This window comes from Conger conger, chromosome 9, assembly GCF_963514075.1.
Source record: "Conger conger chromosome 9, fConCon1.1, whole genome shotgun sequence".
NCBI classification, from domain to species: Eukaryota; Metazoa; Chordata; class Actinopteri; order Anguilliformes; family Congridae; genus Conger; species Conger conger.
In genome coordinates this window covers 27,243,283-27,259,122 of record NC_083768.1, presented here as the reverse complement: position 1 = coordinate 27,259,122, position 15,840 = coordinate 27,243,283, and the positions used below count along the sequence as shown (strand labels likewise).

Below are 15,840 nucleotides of genomic sequence, written 5' to 3'. Positions count from 1 at the left end.
TTTGATTGCTCTGAGTCCTTTGCTGTTTTTGTTGTTGGTTTCCTCCCCCCTCCATTCATAAGAGCACAGATTGTGTGCTCCCCTCAATAGATCCCAGGCCTGGGCAGACCCTTCTCTCTGTGCACCTGCTTTGGCACCGCTTCCAGGCCCTGACGGTTCTTACCAACAAAAATGGCCTCTTGTCACAATTCATGTTCTGAATTGGTCTAATGGTGAAACCTCACAGTATCGGCAAAAAAAAGGCAAAAAAAAACCTAAACACAGATGCCCAAAAAGTTGAACGTGGTTCATTTAAACTTGCCTTTTAAGGCTTACAGTGAGTAGGTAAGGCAGGGTTTTAACCCTTTCCTTACCAGGAACCCCCTCTCAGGCTCAACGGTACCCCGAGGGAACCCCATCACCAGTTTTAAAGGCTCATATTTAGACATTACTCCCAATTCTAAATATAATTATTGCATATTAAGTGTGGCCAGGGACCCCCTACAGTACCTTCACGGACCCCCTGTTGAAAGCCCAGACTGTAAGGCATATGGCCCCCTACCCAGGGCCTGCCGCATTAATTAAACAGTGTTTACGTATTTATCGTGCGCTGCTCCAACTCAAAATGGCTTAAGGAATATCCTGTATTTGTGATACACGAGGAGGCGGAGCATATGGGGTGAAGGGAGCTAAAACTTGGAACACAGACGCGTGGATTATCCGTGTGTTAAACAGGAATGAAATCTCATCCGTCCAATCCAATGGAGACGTGTACTCCCCTGATGCATAACGATGAAGCAAGCATTTCCTGGAAAGCGCATTCCATTTCCATTCAATGAAAAAAAAAAAAAAAAAATGTTGATTAACTTTGGCCTTTTCCTGTCTGTTCAATGAATATGTCCTTTAAAAAGACAAAATAACAAAAAATGTAAACATTTAAACGGTCCAAAAACTGATTTTGAAAACGGTTTTCATGAGTGCAAATGTATAATTGAGTTTTCATAAAGCATTCAGCACTGTGGAACCATTGCAACAGATTGCGGATGTGCTTAGGGATTAATACACAGCGACAATGAGAGAGAACTGTGACAGCTACAAAAGATTTCTCAGAATCGCTGAATATATATGGATTGTATTGATGTTTAAATAATGTCACTGAATATATACTGATTATTCTGATTTAAATGCCCATTGACCCTAGCTCGGTGTGCTGCATTCTGAGGTAGCTTCATCGTCTGAGATAGTGAATAAGAGCATGTCCTATTTCAAATCTAGGGAAAAACGTTTATTCCTTCTGAGCACCTTGCACAGTGTGGAATTCGAACGGATAAAAGATGTCATTTTGAATTAGAAAGACTCCTTTTTATGACAAATACTGGATCAGAGGTGCAGCAGGTCGTATTGTGCGGAATAATCTGCATCATTCTTTTGTTCTCCCCGCATTTTTGAACCATCTAACAGTGTAAATAGCAACCCCGGCATCAACCACCCCGAACAATTTTAACACCTAGTTCAATACACATCTGTTGGTGATAAAACTTATGTTACATTAAGCTTTTTAATTTGTATTTGATGGCAATGACCTAAAACCAGCACTCCCAGATGCCATCTTGGTAGTGTGTCCTAGAAAACAGATGACACAGCTGTCACCGGAGAACAATACAGCAGCAATCTGTGCCACAGAATTATGCACATGCTTATCTTTTATAATCAAAGTCTGCATTCACTAACTTCAGGCCATTTGCTGTTCTCAGGCAATATTCAAATGTATTGTATGCATTGCCTCTGTGGAATAACATTTAGTGATGGGAGATAGTATGTGTAATATGCGTCTGGTAATCTTAAACCTCTGAATAGCCCATACCCCCCCAATTACGACAAGAAATTCATATTGACATACAATTACTTAGCAGTCATGTTCCATGTTCCTCCAAGTAAACTGCAAAAAATATTACAATTATACCAGCATTTATATGAAAACATGTGTTTGTATCTATGCAGTATTTATATAGAAATTTCCGGCTATTCTATACTATTCTATTCTATTATCTCTCTCTCTCTTTCTTTCTCTCTCTTCTCACTCTCTTTCTCTCTCTCTCACTCTCTCTCTCTTTCTCACCCTCTTGTTCTTGCTCTTTTTCTCTCACTCTCACTATCTCTCACTCTCTTTTCTCTCTCACACACTTCTCTTTCTCTTTTTCTCTTTCTCTCTCCTCTCACCTCTCTCTCTCTTCTCTCCCTCTCTCTCCTCTCTCTCTTCTCCCCCTCTCTCTCCTCACTCTCTCTCCTCTCTCCCTCTCTCTCTCCTCTCTCCTCTCTCCCTCCCTCCCTCTCTCTGTGTGAGCGCGCGTCTGCGTGTAACATGTGAAACTGAAAGGCGCGGTGTGGCACGCAGGATGTGCTGATAGAGGTGGATGAGAACGGCACGCTGGACCTGAGCATGAAGAAGAACCGCGAGAACGCCAAAGCTGGGCCGACGCTGCCTTCCGGAGAAGCCCTGACTCCGCCCTCCCAGTCGGCCAGCTTACGCATCACGCCCTCCTTCTACCAGGCTCTGTGCGAGCAGGACGGCTGGGACACGCCCCTCAACTTCAGCAAAGCACACACCCTGCAGGACAAAGAGGTAGAGGGCCCGCTCACATCGCCCCGGGAACATGACCGAGAAAGTGCTGGCGCTAAGACATATGAGCTTATATGACATATGAGCTTATGGCTTTAAATGGACAGCGTCTGAAATGGATCCACTTGTAAAAGATGCACCGCATGGCCAAACTAAAGTCCGTTTAAAGCCCTTTCTGTCCATCAGCAGAATTGAATTAACCAGAAGTTGTCTCAGAGACTATTTGCTGTATACTACTTACGGTTATGTTTAAGTTTCAAATTAAATTCCAAATGAAATATAAACTCATTCATCATTCATGTTCAAATTTTTTAATGAAAGATGAATTGAATACAATTAATATTGCAATGATTTATATTGAGACATTTTTGAAAATTTGCGATAGCACAGAATTATCAATAAACCAATATATGGCACTAGAAAATTCAGTCGCTGTGAAACATTTTGTATCCTTTTGTGAACTGCGACTATGTTGCCACAATTGGTTTACTGAAATGATCTTTCAAATTGAAAGATCATAAGCTTGCATCTTAGGATGCCATTTTACATTGTAGGTGATTTTATTTTTCATATTTTAATCCGACTAAACAGACCAGGCAGTTGTTCTCTTTCTAATTCACTGCAGCATCTGGTGCTTTTTGACAGATTCCTTCTGAAAAAAGTAAATCCAAAGGTTTTGCATTAGGACTGTTTATCATAAATACGGGTGGATTAAGGGTGTCTTTGAACGGATGTATGGTTTACTGTAAGTATACTTAAGTGCACTGATACTCATCCGCATTTTGTTTATTTTTTATTTTCTAGCTTGAATATTAAAAAGGCTGGTACTTTTTGTGTCCTCAAAAGTTATTTTTTCTGAGCAACTGTCTGTCATTTTTATGAGGCTTACTCTGAAACAAACGTTATACGGATGTCTACACAAAGACATGCTTTGTGTTTCTTAGAAAGACAACATGGAGCATTCAGTCTCTGAGGACAGGAAGTGCCCAGGAGATGTCACCATGTCCAGTCCCAAGAACAAGATGCTTGCCAGAGACCCGAAGAAAGAACTGATGAGGTAGAGAGCGGAGATTGCAAAGTCTACCATTTCAGTACATCTGTCCTGCACTGCTGCTCTGTTTTGTCCCAACTTTCAGTAAAAATTTGAAGCGATACTGAAGTTTCTCTTGGAAAAAATTTAAAAACAATGTGACGTTTGTTTAAAATGTACTCGTCTGATTTAAAGACAAAACACAGCAAAATATGGGTTCAATGCAGACACATAATTCTTTAAACATTGTGGGACTACACTTTTATACTTGTAACACATTTATTAATGTGATTTCAAACTGAATCTGAGTGGACCTGTCTGTTTATCTTATCTCAATGAATGGACAGTCATTTTTATAGATGTCCAACTCATAGCAAAGGTTATATTGACAGGAATTAAGAAACATCCACACTGTACAAATGTACAATACCAACTACGTTATCCATTACTGTGACTGGTGTATCTGCAGGTTCATTTGGAGGAGAAATGTATCTTTTTGAAAGTGAGTTCATGTGTATGTATACCTTCACTTGAGCTTACAAGTCTCTTAACTTTGTAGTTAGACTGTGCATGTTTTGCATTGGTTAAGCTCAGTAGAACCATGCACTTTTTACAATCTGGGATCACACACTTGTAGCTTAAGAAGTAAAACCACCACCTGCCTTTTTAACGACACTTTCAAAAGGCAGACACTGTCTCTTGAAATTCATTTCTTCTACTAAACTTCCTGCTATACTAACTTTACAGTGATATACAATATTTACTCCTTCAGTGTATATTTCAGTGTACTTGCTATTACTTGGTTCAGCTAAAAAGTGAGTAAAGTATAGTGTACTGTGTTTTTGTGCAAATCTATCTGCTTTAAAGCTTAATGATTTTTGCTTCTTTGTAGCTGTCCGACTCCAGGCTGCGATGGGAGTGGTCATGTGACAGGAAATTATGCTTCACATCGAAGGTAATGAGAGACATGCACTGTAACTCTATAGACCAATTACTCTGAGACTAATTTCAGCATCTGTCACATATGACAGGTGAAACATCTATTGTTAGATGTAATGAATATGACTTTAACCATTCTATGATGGATTAGTATTTTATTGTTTAAAAATAAATAAATAAATAATAATAATAATAATAATATGAAGTAGTGTATCAATTGTTGGACCTGGTTATGAAATTATTATTATTATTATTATTTTTTTATTATTATTATTATTTTTTTTTATTTTGCTTTATTTTTTTTATTTTATTTTTTACTTTTTTATTTTTGCAGTGTTTCTGGTTGTCCATTGGCTGACAAGACTCTCAAGTCATTGATGGCTGCCAATTCTCAGGAACTCAAGTATGTATAGTCACAGATATTTTTTTACTCATTTTTATTAGTTTATTAGTTATCATATATTGTTCTTTATAGGTTTGAGTACCTCCTCGTGCTAATATAGCACATATTATTTGAGAATTCTCTGAACATATGAAATGGATGACACTGTAAAACTTGACCTGTTCATTGGATCCCTTTTCAGCAAGCATGTGCATATTTTTCTGCGTTGACCTTTGCTGAATGTTATCTGCACATTCCACACATTACTTTCCAAAGTCTCTGTTCTTACATTCTGATTAAATAAACCAAGTGCATTTGTATCCACTGATCTTTAAACATTTCAAGACATGTTCTAGACATTTTAAATAAATTAATGAAAGTGTAAGCCTGACATCTGTACTCTTTACATAATGAGCAAAAGATCAATAAAGACATTCAGCCAGACTGCTCTTGTCAAAGTTATAAATAATTGATAAAGGGAGCTCTGACCAGAGCAATATTCCATCTTTTCCTTTTGTGTGATGCTTTTGACACTGTATCAAATAATATAAATCACACTGAAAACCTAAGTTGGCCTATCTTGGAGCCCAGGATCTTGGTTTAGATCATACTTGGACAGATGTCAGTTTGTGCAAATTAGCCTCATGGTACTGAAAATTACGCCTACTTATTTTGGCTCGGTTTGTCTCTGCTTGTTCTGCATATATAAAACAGAGACTGCACATTTTAATGAATCTGCTGAATCCAAATCCATCTCCAACATGTCTCTAACACAAATGGTGCTTTGCAGAAGTAAAATCTGCACCCAAGACTGAATATTTTATGTATTATTAAAAAAGGCGTATTTCAGAGTGGTCATTTTAATCACAATGATGCCAAGTGCTTATAACAGATTACATTTCCATAATCTTCCATTGGCTTTACCAGTGATTAGGTTGGTTTGGCCATATAATATACAAAATAAGATTCCAGTGTAACATAGTGTACTCTGTAAATGACTCCGGAACACACATATTGACCTAATTCCACATACCTGTTCTACATGATATTTAGTTATTCTGTCTTGTAGCATAGCTGACATAATGGCACACTTGAATTTCAAATGTCTGTCACAGTGCAAATCATAATGCTACTATACGGATTTCATTACTAAAGCATGCCAAGCCCTAGGCCAGCAACCAAATGCATGACAGCACCGGCACAAATCACAAAGGTTAATTAGCCAATGTGTGTTACATTATGTTAGCACAGAGACTATAGCTAATACAGTTAATATCACTCTACCATTTAATTAGTAGCTAGCTTGTTCATGCTAATTATTCATGTAATGTCACAATCAGCTACTAACTGAAATAGCTAACTTTCCATATTTACAGTATACATTATTTACACAGTGATACAACTTGTATTGTTTTGGCTCGGAGCTAGAGTACATTGGATTTGAAATTAAACAACAAATAAAGCTTAAAGTACAGACTGTCAGCCTTAATTTGAGGGTATTTCCATCCGTATCAGGTGATCCATGTCGATGTTACAGCCCTTTTTATACATAGACCCCCCATTTTAGTGGAGGAAAAGTACTTGACCAAATTAACATAATCTGAAATAAAGTCATGGTTGCAAATCTTTTGCATGTGATGGCTGCTTGTAGCCTGTGACCCATGGACATTACCAGATGCTGGGTATCTTCCCTGATATTCTGCCTATACTGCAGCCAAATAAGAATATTTGTTTCTGGGGCATTTTTCTTTAGTCTTGTCTTCAACAAGTGAAATGCATGTCCAGATGGATTCAGGACAGATAATTGACTTGGCCTGTCAAGAACATTACATTTTTGCACCTGAGAAATTCCTTGGTTGCATTATCAGTATATTTGGGGTCATTGTTCTGCTGCATCATCCAATGAGTTTTCAGGCATTTTGTTGTTTTTCTTCTCTCCATCACTTTGGTACGGCTCAATACTCAATTCATTTGTCCGTAAAACTTCACAGGTTTTTAATGCACTTTTCAGCAAACTGTAAACTGGCTATTCTGTTCTTGAGGCTAACCAGTGGTGTGCATCTTGCAGTGAACCAACTGAGGTTATGCTGGTGTAGTCTTTATTGTAGTTTTTGGCACATGTATGTTCACATCCTGGAGAGTGTTCTCAATCTGTTCTTTACAAATGAAAGTATTCTTTGGTCATCCACTGCAGTGGTCTTCCATGGTCTACCAGGTTGTTTACTATTGCTGAACTCACCAGTGTGTTCCTAACAAAGTATCACACACTTAATTTTGACACACTCGATGTTTTGATCAGTTTATTCAGATATTTCATCTTTGTGATGTCCTGCTTTACTGGCATTGACACTTACTTGGTCCTCATGTTGCGGGACAACAGCAACAGACTCCAAATGCCAGTTCCACTCTTACAATTAACTTCAAACTTTTATTATTTTATTTTCTTTATTTTTTACTTGCAATTTTACTTTATTTACTTTATTTTTTACTTTTACTTCGTTGTTTTGTTGTTGCTTATGTTATATGCTTGGAATTTCAGTGGCTCCTCATGTTTCTGGCACGTCTATTTCACACTATCTGCGATCGTTACAGGCAAATCGTAGCCGTAAACATAACTGCCATAGAGCAAACACATTTAGAAAGGCCAACTGACAAAATAATCCTTTCTTTTAGATTGCGGCTATGAAACTGCCAGTACATCTGTTCCTTTTCTTTCTCCACAGGTGCCCAACACCTGGTTGTGACGGGTCCGGTCATGTGACTGGAAACTATGCCTCTCACAGGAGGTAAGGTCTACGCCGAGTAAGAAAAAAAAAAGAACAGCAATGGTTGAAATGTGCGTTTGCTGAAAAAACGATGTGTCACGTGTGACGGCATTGCATTTGCAATAATAATTTGTGTAATTATTGTAATCCTTTTGTACAAAATGCACACCTTGCACGATTGGAGATGATCCAGAACCAGATGTGTTGGCTCCTACAAAGTAACTAGTTTATTGGGGCTCTCAGGTGATGTGTCCAGCTAAAGCACTGGTTATTGATGCAGTGATGTGCTCCACAATCTGGAATGGGATACTGACTGTGCCAGCGGCAGCTGTTGCTCTGAGTCCCGAGGGGCGATGCGTAATTGGTCAGAGCGTTACCAGTGCGGGAGACTTTTAGTTGCCAGGGATTTCTTGCCTCATTGTGCAATAGCGACTTCTCTGGTTAGTTAGACACCTGCGGTCAGCCTGCAGCAGCTGCAGGGGCTGCGTTGAGTTTGCAGTGTGGCTGTGCAGCTGTGTTGAGTTTGCAGTGTGGCTGTGCAGCTGTGTTGAGTTTGCAGTGTGGCTGTGCAGCTGTGTTGAGTTTGCAGTGTGGCTGTGCAGCTGTGTTGAGTTTGCAGTGTGGCTGTGCAGCTGTGTTGAGTTTGCAGTGTGGCTGTGCAGCTGTGTTGAGTTTGCAGTGTGGCCTCAGGGTAAGGACTGCAGGACATGGATGTACATTCCGTCCTGCATTCTCCAAAACTAAAAGTGATGGAACAGGTGTACCAAATTGGCAATTCCAATTTTGGAAAATATAATAAATGGGCATCACTGTACATAGTAAATTGTTCAGTGTTAACTCAACTCTAATGGGCCGTATTTGACTCATGTACTCTGTTAGTGTTGAATTAACACTGGACATTTTCCAGCATACTTACAAGTTAGCGCTTAAAAAGGCAAAAACAATCGCATGATTGTATTGTTAAGGGAAAACAATTTGAAATGGAACATCTGCCCCTAATGACACCTGAAGGTAGAAATTGAGACTATGCTATTTCATATTTTAGTATCACAGGAGACTGAGCATACAAGAAGGGAAAATAAGGTGGAGGAAACCATCACAATATTATGAGTTATTAAAACCAGAGAGGGGAGTACTTTACACTCAAAATGGAAATCCCACTAGCCCCTGAAATGGCAGCAACCACTGACTGCACATTTGGAAGACACTCAGGCTAGTCTGAAACCTTCCAAGTAGATGGTGAATATTTCAGCAATGGGATAGGCTTACAGTTGCAACAAGGCAATCCAAACTGAGTAATTAAGAGGAAATGGAGATGGAATGTTGCAATGGAAAAAAATAAAATAAAATAATTACAAGTATATCATTTTATAATGGAATGCAGGCGTCTGTTGGTCTTTGGGTTTTTTACATTTGAGGATTGTCGTGACAAAAACTTGATATTGTGAATGCTATAGTACATTGCTGGAACTCATTTTGGATTTTTACCAAAACATTAATCCCAGAATGGATGTGACTCCACGAGCAGTCAGTACAGTTGTTCTGCCAGAACTACAGTTAACTGCTGCATAAATAAGTGCATTATTTTGAGTAATCCAACTCCCTAATAAAATATTTAATTTGCATGAAAAGTCTAAAGAATGCATCAACTGTAAACTTGTGTCACAAATACATCAAATATTACAGAGCTATTCTCTATATCTTCTTGCCTAGATTAGCTCCAGGTAGGGATGTTAAGTGACACAAACAACAAACAAACAACTGTACAAACCCCTCTCATACACTGCTCTGGCAGCACTTAGCTGTGTTGGCTGCAAATTGGACAAAGCCTGTATGATCGATTCTACTATATAGCTTGCAGTTCTATTTATGATATTTAAGTGTGTCTGTTGGCCAAAGCAAGCAAATAATTCATACACAAGTGGAAATGAATAAGATAGTAGGCTTAGTGAATGAATAGCAGGTAACTTCCAAATAACATTTCAATAAAAAACAAAATAAATTGAAATAATATTATTTACTGACTAATTTTAAAGATTTCATGAGAACATTATTTCACTATAAGCAATTCAACTTATCTTTCCTCTAATGTTTTTTGGACCTTGCCCATTAGTCACCAAAACGGAGGAATTTTGCATTTCGCACAAGCATTTTTTGTCCGATCAGTGATTTTGTTCTATGAATGAATCCAAGACAAGATGGCTGACCTTTCCTTAACTGCTTTTAGTTTGTCAGGTTGCCCACGTGCCAGGAAAGGAGGCTTGAAGCTCACACCAAACAAGGAGGAGAAGGATGAGCAGGACATTAAGTAAGCCCGGCCTTTCTCTCGTGGTCTCACTACCTGTGCCATAGACCTCTTTCCGCTGCAGCTACAGTGATACCATTTGTTTTGCTCAACTTTTTTGAGTCCCAATTAATGCAGCAATCTGCAGATGGAGCAGATTATGGTTTTCAGGCTGAAATCCATTCTGATATTAAAAGGAAAATGTAATGGCTGCTTATAAACATTAGCAAATTAACACTCGGTCCCATTTCAGCTGTGAATAGTTGAAGCTCTTCTGTTCCCCATAGTTGTTTCAATAAGTGTTCTGTTTATTCCATAATTCAGAAATAGTTAATGTTCACCAAACATTAGGTGGGAGGGCTTCAGTAAAGGTCAGAATCGGGCACTACAGCTTTAGTCAAGGTTTAATGGTTTCAGAAAAGTTCACGCCACGTAATGTTATTATAGAAATAATGTAATTGATTGCTGCATAAATCCAAAGTCAGATATGAGCATCTCTCCTTACTTTTGCATCTGTAGCAGATTTATTTTTTCTTTTTAATTACTAATGCAGGGTCCAAAGCTTAGGACTTAGACTGGAATAGATCTCATGCATATTAAAGGAAGAGCAACAGTACATCGGCACTGTACTAGATTACTATATATCAGTGGCCATATGGCATGGTTCATGCGTCGTCCTGCAGCAACTAATGCGGAGCAGCTACCTGTGTCGAAGTCGCGGGCCTTCACTAATGATAGAGCGCAATCCTCTTAGCTCTGATAGGCTGTCGTATTGTAAGTAAACAAAGAAAAAACTGGTGTTGAGAACAGCCTTTCGCTTTCAGTCCATCCCGTATGTTGTGAGGGCTCTCCCTGTTGGCTTTTGGAAACACAAGGCCTCGTGAGACATTCAAGAGCCGATAGGTCGTCCAAATTGAACAGGATACATTTAAGAGCCAATAGGTCATCCGAATCTACTAACCCCTTTTAGAGTTGCTACAGGACATACAGAAAGGCTTTTGATGCAGTTTGCTATTACGTTGCTGTTCTGTGGAGTGCAGCTGTCCTACTGTTTTTGGCAGCTATCAAGATTTTCCCTAAACACCCCAAAATGTTGAATTGAATATGACTTTTTCTTTTGCTGGCAGATACACAGTTTGCGTATTTAGTCTGTACTTAACTTGACTACATTTTTAATCAGCATTTCACTGGATTAATCTGGTTAATGGCTTGAAAATTCTTCCAGTCCGGTACATGAAGGGATATTGGAGGCAGTGGGCTGATATCAGATTGTACATTTATTAAGTGTATTTAGTTCGCTCAGTCTTCACACAATTCTACAGTAGCTCTAGTTCATTTGTAAGAAAAATACAAAACAGTAGATTAAGGTGGTTGACCCAATAGACCGTGTGTGGGTTTCATTTAAACATAACTTCAGGAAATACTGTACTGCCATGCCTCAGGGTGAATACAGCCTCCAAGCCTTGTCTGACTGAAGATGATGTGAAATTGCAGGTCCATTAGATTCATCTCTCATCGTAGCTCATACAATATGGCAGCGCACTCTGTCCTGTGAGAGTACATTTTTCATTTTTTGTATACCTTCACGGCGGATAACACGTAGTGTTTAATTACAACGCAGTGGTTAAAACGCAAACGGTAGTCCTCAGATATTGAGAGCGTATCCCCATTCTCCTATACGAGGGCAACCACTGGGGAAATCCTCCAAAAACACATTTTTTATGAAAATGTTTTGATAAATAACAAATGGGTGCTTTCAAAGCGAACCAGCTCACTTCGAGCGCTCTCCCTTTTATTCTCACGCTGCGGAGTAACATGTAACGCAAACGCTTTGTACATTATCTGCAATATCAATAATTCAGAATGTGCAAGGAATGAGAAAGTAGACGGTTGTGCTGAACGGGCCCCCGGGCCCCCGTCCCCCCTGTCGCTAGGTGTCCGGTGATTGGGTGCGACGGCCAGGGGCACGTTTCGGGTAAATACACCTCGCACCGCAGTGCTGGGAGCTGCCCCATCGCTGCCAAGAGACAGAAGGAAAGCTCTATTAATGGATCCACCTTCTCCTGGAAAGTCTGCAAACAGGAGCTGCCCCACTGTCCACTGCCCGGCTGTAATGGACTGGGTCACGCCAATAACGTGTTTGTCACTCACCGAAGGTACTTCCTCGCTCTCTCTCTGGCTCTCTCTCTCTTTCCCTCTCTCCCTCACACTCTCTCTCTCCTCTCTATCTCTCCTTCACTCTCTGGCTCTCTTTCCCTCTCTCCCTCTCTCTCACTCTCTCTTCTCTCTATCTCTCCTTCACTCTCTCTCTCACTCTCTTCTCTCTATTTCTCCTTCATTCTCTCTGGCTCTCTTCTCTCACTCTCTATTTTCTATTTCTCCTTCATTCTCTCTCACTCTCTCTATCTTCACAAGGGCTGCCCTCTCATTTTTGCTTTGCTCTCTCAGGCCAGGCAGTTTTCTGTCGAGTCATTATTAAGGATATCAACAGGGTGTCTCTTAAGAGCTGATACCTTCTAGTTTGTGATAGTAAATATCATTCATTTCTGATTAAATGTGAATTCATTGTTATCCCCCTTTGAACTTTTGAGCAGTTTGTCTGGGTGCCCACTGAATGCCCAAACTATAAAGAAGAAGCTATCAGGAGATGAGATGATGACCATTAAACTGAAAGCAAGCAGCGGTAAGCCCTGTAAAAACTCTTACTCTACTGGCAAATAAATAAATGGCAGGTCAGCATGAATCCACTCGAGCTGTTAAAATCTGGAGTTTTGCAACATTTTTCAAACATTCAACTTCAGGATGATTAACCTCAGATATATAATACACTGTAGATATATCCATATTCTTTTTAATGATATTGATAATTTTGGGCTAAACTAGAGGATGTGCGTTGGAACAGGCATAGAAAGCAGTGAGGACATGCAGCACTTGGACAACGAGATAAAGGAACTGAACGAGTCCAACCTGAAGATCGAGGCGGACATGATGCAGCTGCAGACGCAGGTGAGCAGGCCCGGGATCGCACGCGCGTTCCTCCGCAGTGTAGGTCTTCAGTGAAACGTTACATGCGCTTGACACAGTTTGACACATTGTCCTGTTCGTCTGGGGGGAGTGAGGCTCACGAACACCAGCAGGTGTCAGCATAGTCAGGTAGAAGCGTCTCACGGCTCATTGTAATACGCCAGCGAATTTGGAAGAGCGTGACCCCTCGGTAATTATTCCTTGTCTCAGTGACTTGTCTCAGCCCACACTTTAACTTTATGACTACATCCATCTTCCTCCAAGGCTGTGAGGCCTGTGGTCAAATTTGAGAGGAGGGGGTAATTGTGGGTAATGTAGTCGTTTTGGACTTTTGACGAAAGTGGCTTTTGGTTTCGTGGTTAACGGCAGATATCGTCGATGGAGTGCAACCTGAAGACGATCGAGGAAGAGAACAAGATGATCGAGCAGCACAACGACAGCCTTCTGAAGGAGCTGGCTCGTTTGAGTCAGGCTCTCATCAACAGCCTCACTGACATCCAGCTCCCCCAAATGGTACCACAAGCCCGTAATTCACACTCACGCCTGAACCTCTTTCCCAAAGGCTAGCTCTCTCACCCCTCTCTCAGACCCGACTGCCATTACTTTAGACGGACTTTAAGACAAGTACCGTCCTCCTGAAACAACATCAATTAAAGTAGTATTCATTTACAGTGCTGGGGCAGCGAAAGAATCAAGAATTGCCCTGTGTCTTGCCGACGATATTTTGTCGCTGATATTTTTGAGAGCACTGTATAAAAAGCAGAGCCTGGAATAGAGATCACTATTATTACCTTTATCGTCAGTACTATTATTGTTATTATTATTATTATTATTATTATATTAATATTATTATTATTTATGTGTATTTATTTGCCATGCCTGTTGCAGTGATATGTACTCTGTAAATCATACTGAACATGTCCCTTTGAAAACCTGAGGGATTAAACAGGAAATTGCAGTGATGTTTTTGATTGATATCAGGAAAATTAGCTTACCGAAGCTTGTGTCCAGGTATTGATATAACAATGAAAAAGACAGAGTATATAGAAATCATCAGGTTTTATGAGGTTTTGAATCATCAAAAAGCAGAATTTGATAAATTTACCTGAGATCCTTTGAAGACTGATGTATAAATTGGTTTATACAATCAAACATCCTTTTGTTTATTCTGACATTGAATACAGTGTGATCTCTAATTGTAAAAAAACACAATTGTGTGGTTAAATAACCTGCTCCACGATATACAGTATAGTGATTCAGATAACTGTAACTTCATAAAAATGAGTAAATACTTAGTTTCACATGGAAAAAAGAGCATAATCTTCCCTATACTTCACCCAGGCGCTTACACCTGCCATGTAGTGTCTTGGCTGACAAGAAGATGGCGAATTCACACTCACTTTTCATATGGAAATAACTGAAAAAAATATCTGGTAATAGTTGGGCCAGCTTAAGATTTTGTACATTGCTTGTAATAATATTATAATTTAGCATATGTGGTTCATCACGAAAAAACAGACTTTATGTATGTAGTAGGTGTATTCAAAAGACAAGTAATAGTCAGTAGAAACACTTGAGGCGTACAGGCATTGAGAAAGTGTAGCAAACTGGATTGATAAATTCCTTTCAGATCACCTGAGAAATGGCCACTGTCAGAGTAACAGACGGCTTTGGTCTCTGCAGCCATAACAGGTGATGGGAGTAGAAGGCAGAGGAACAACTAAGCCTATTGAATTTGATTGCTATTTCTTTTTTTTCAAATCAACTGGTGTCAGAAATACACTCTCTTGGTTCAATATTTGACAAAAGCCTGTCACGGCAATTACAGCTGCCATATTCAGCTCCATAGATGGACATTGCATTAGCTGCACAAAAGCAAAGAACTGTACACCAAATTACCGCCAGCTTCTCTGGACCGTATTTATCCTGTTGGTTAATAGCACTGCATAATTAGTGCAGATATTTGTGTATTAGCTGTGTGTATATTTATTTATTTATATTCTGCCTTTGAAGGGAGCGTTTTAACAGGGACTGTTTTCTGATGTTGTTTCAGGGACCGATAAGTGAGCACAACTTCGAAGCTTACGTGAACACGTTGACGGACATGTACAACAACTCAGAACACGACTATTCTCCTGAATGTAAGGCTCTTTTGGAAAGCATCAAACAAGCAGTGAAGGGCATTCACGTGTGAGCGTGCGTTATCTCTGCGGTAGGAGAACGGGATAGACCCTCATGGGAATGTCTGATTCGGTTGTATGTCCCAGAAAAGACTTTTGAGACCGCTTTTCCGTTTCACAGCGTACACATTGCACTGAAGAAAAAAAATATCATACCAATACCAGCCGTGATAGGATGTGGAATTTAAAAAACAAATAATATATTTCTTTTTGTGGATTTCCCCCTTTGCACTTAGTTTTTATGTAGTTTTATGGTCATTTAATTCTGTATTTGTTATATTCATGTATGCTATAATATAATTATTTATTGTCTTAATTTATTTGTTTATTTATAGTTTTTTTATTTATTCCTACCATATTTAAACAGTAAAAATGATGTAATGTACAGTTTCTAAAGTAACCCAATTGCCAGCTTAATATGTTGGACAGCAAAAAAAATGCTTTCTGCACATTGTATATAACATTTTAGCACCTTCCATGTCAATATTATTTTAATAGAACTCTTTATTACTGTAATACAAAGAAAACATTATGTAATGCCAATTCACCGTGAAACATTGGCCAGTGCTGCCATCTTGTGGCGATTAATGTGCAAATGCACATGTCAAGTAATGGATGAAAATAGACTCCTTGTAGC

General features: G+C 39.4%; 1 protein-coding gene across 1 annotated transcript in view; it reads left to right on the top strand.

Moving 5' to 3' along the window:
* st18 (ST18 C2H2C-type zinc finger transcription factor) overlaps positions 1-15,410 on the top strand; it is a 41,700-nt gene extending 26,290 nt beyond the window's left edge. The window contains exons 11-21 of the mRNA XM_061255956.1: positions 2,375-2,602; positions 3,544-3,656; positions 4,522-4,584; positions 4,903-4,971; positions 7,674-7,736; positions 9,943-10,023; positions 11,934-12,155; positions 12,594-12,682; positions 12,902-13,005; positions 13,393-13,536; positions 15,077-15,410. Coding sequence (XP_061111940.1) covers positions 2,375-2,602; positions 3,544-3,656; positions 4,522-4,584; positions 4,903-4,971; positions 7,674-7,736; positions 9,943-10,023; positions 11,934-12,155; positions 12,594-12,682; positions 12,902-13,005; positions 13,393-13,536; positions 15,077-15,217 — 1,317 coding nt within the window. The 3' untranslated portion in view covers positions 15,218-15,410. The remainder of the gene's footprint in view (positions 1-2,374; positions 2,603-3,543; positions 3,657-4,521; positions 4,585-4,902; positions 4,972-7,673; positions 7,737-9,942; positions 10,024-11,933; positions 12,156-12,593; positions 12,683-12,901; positions 13,006-13,392; positions 13,537-15,076) is intronic.
* Positions 15,411-15,840: the final 430 nt, after the last annotated feature.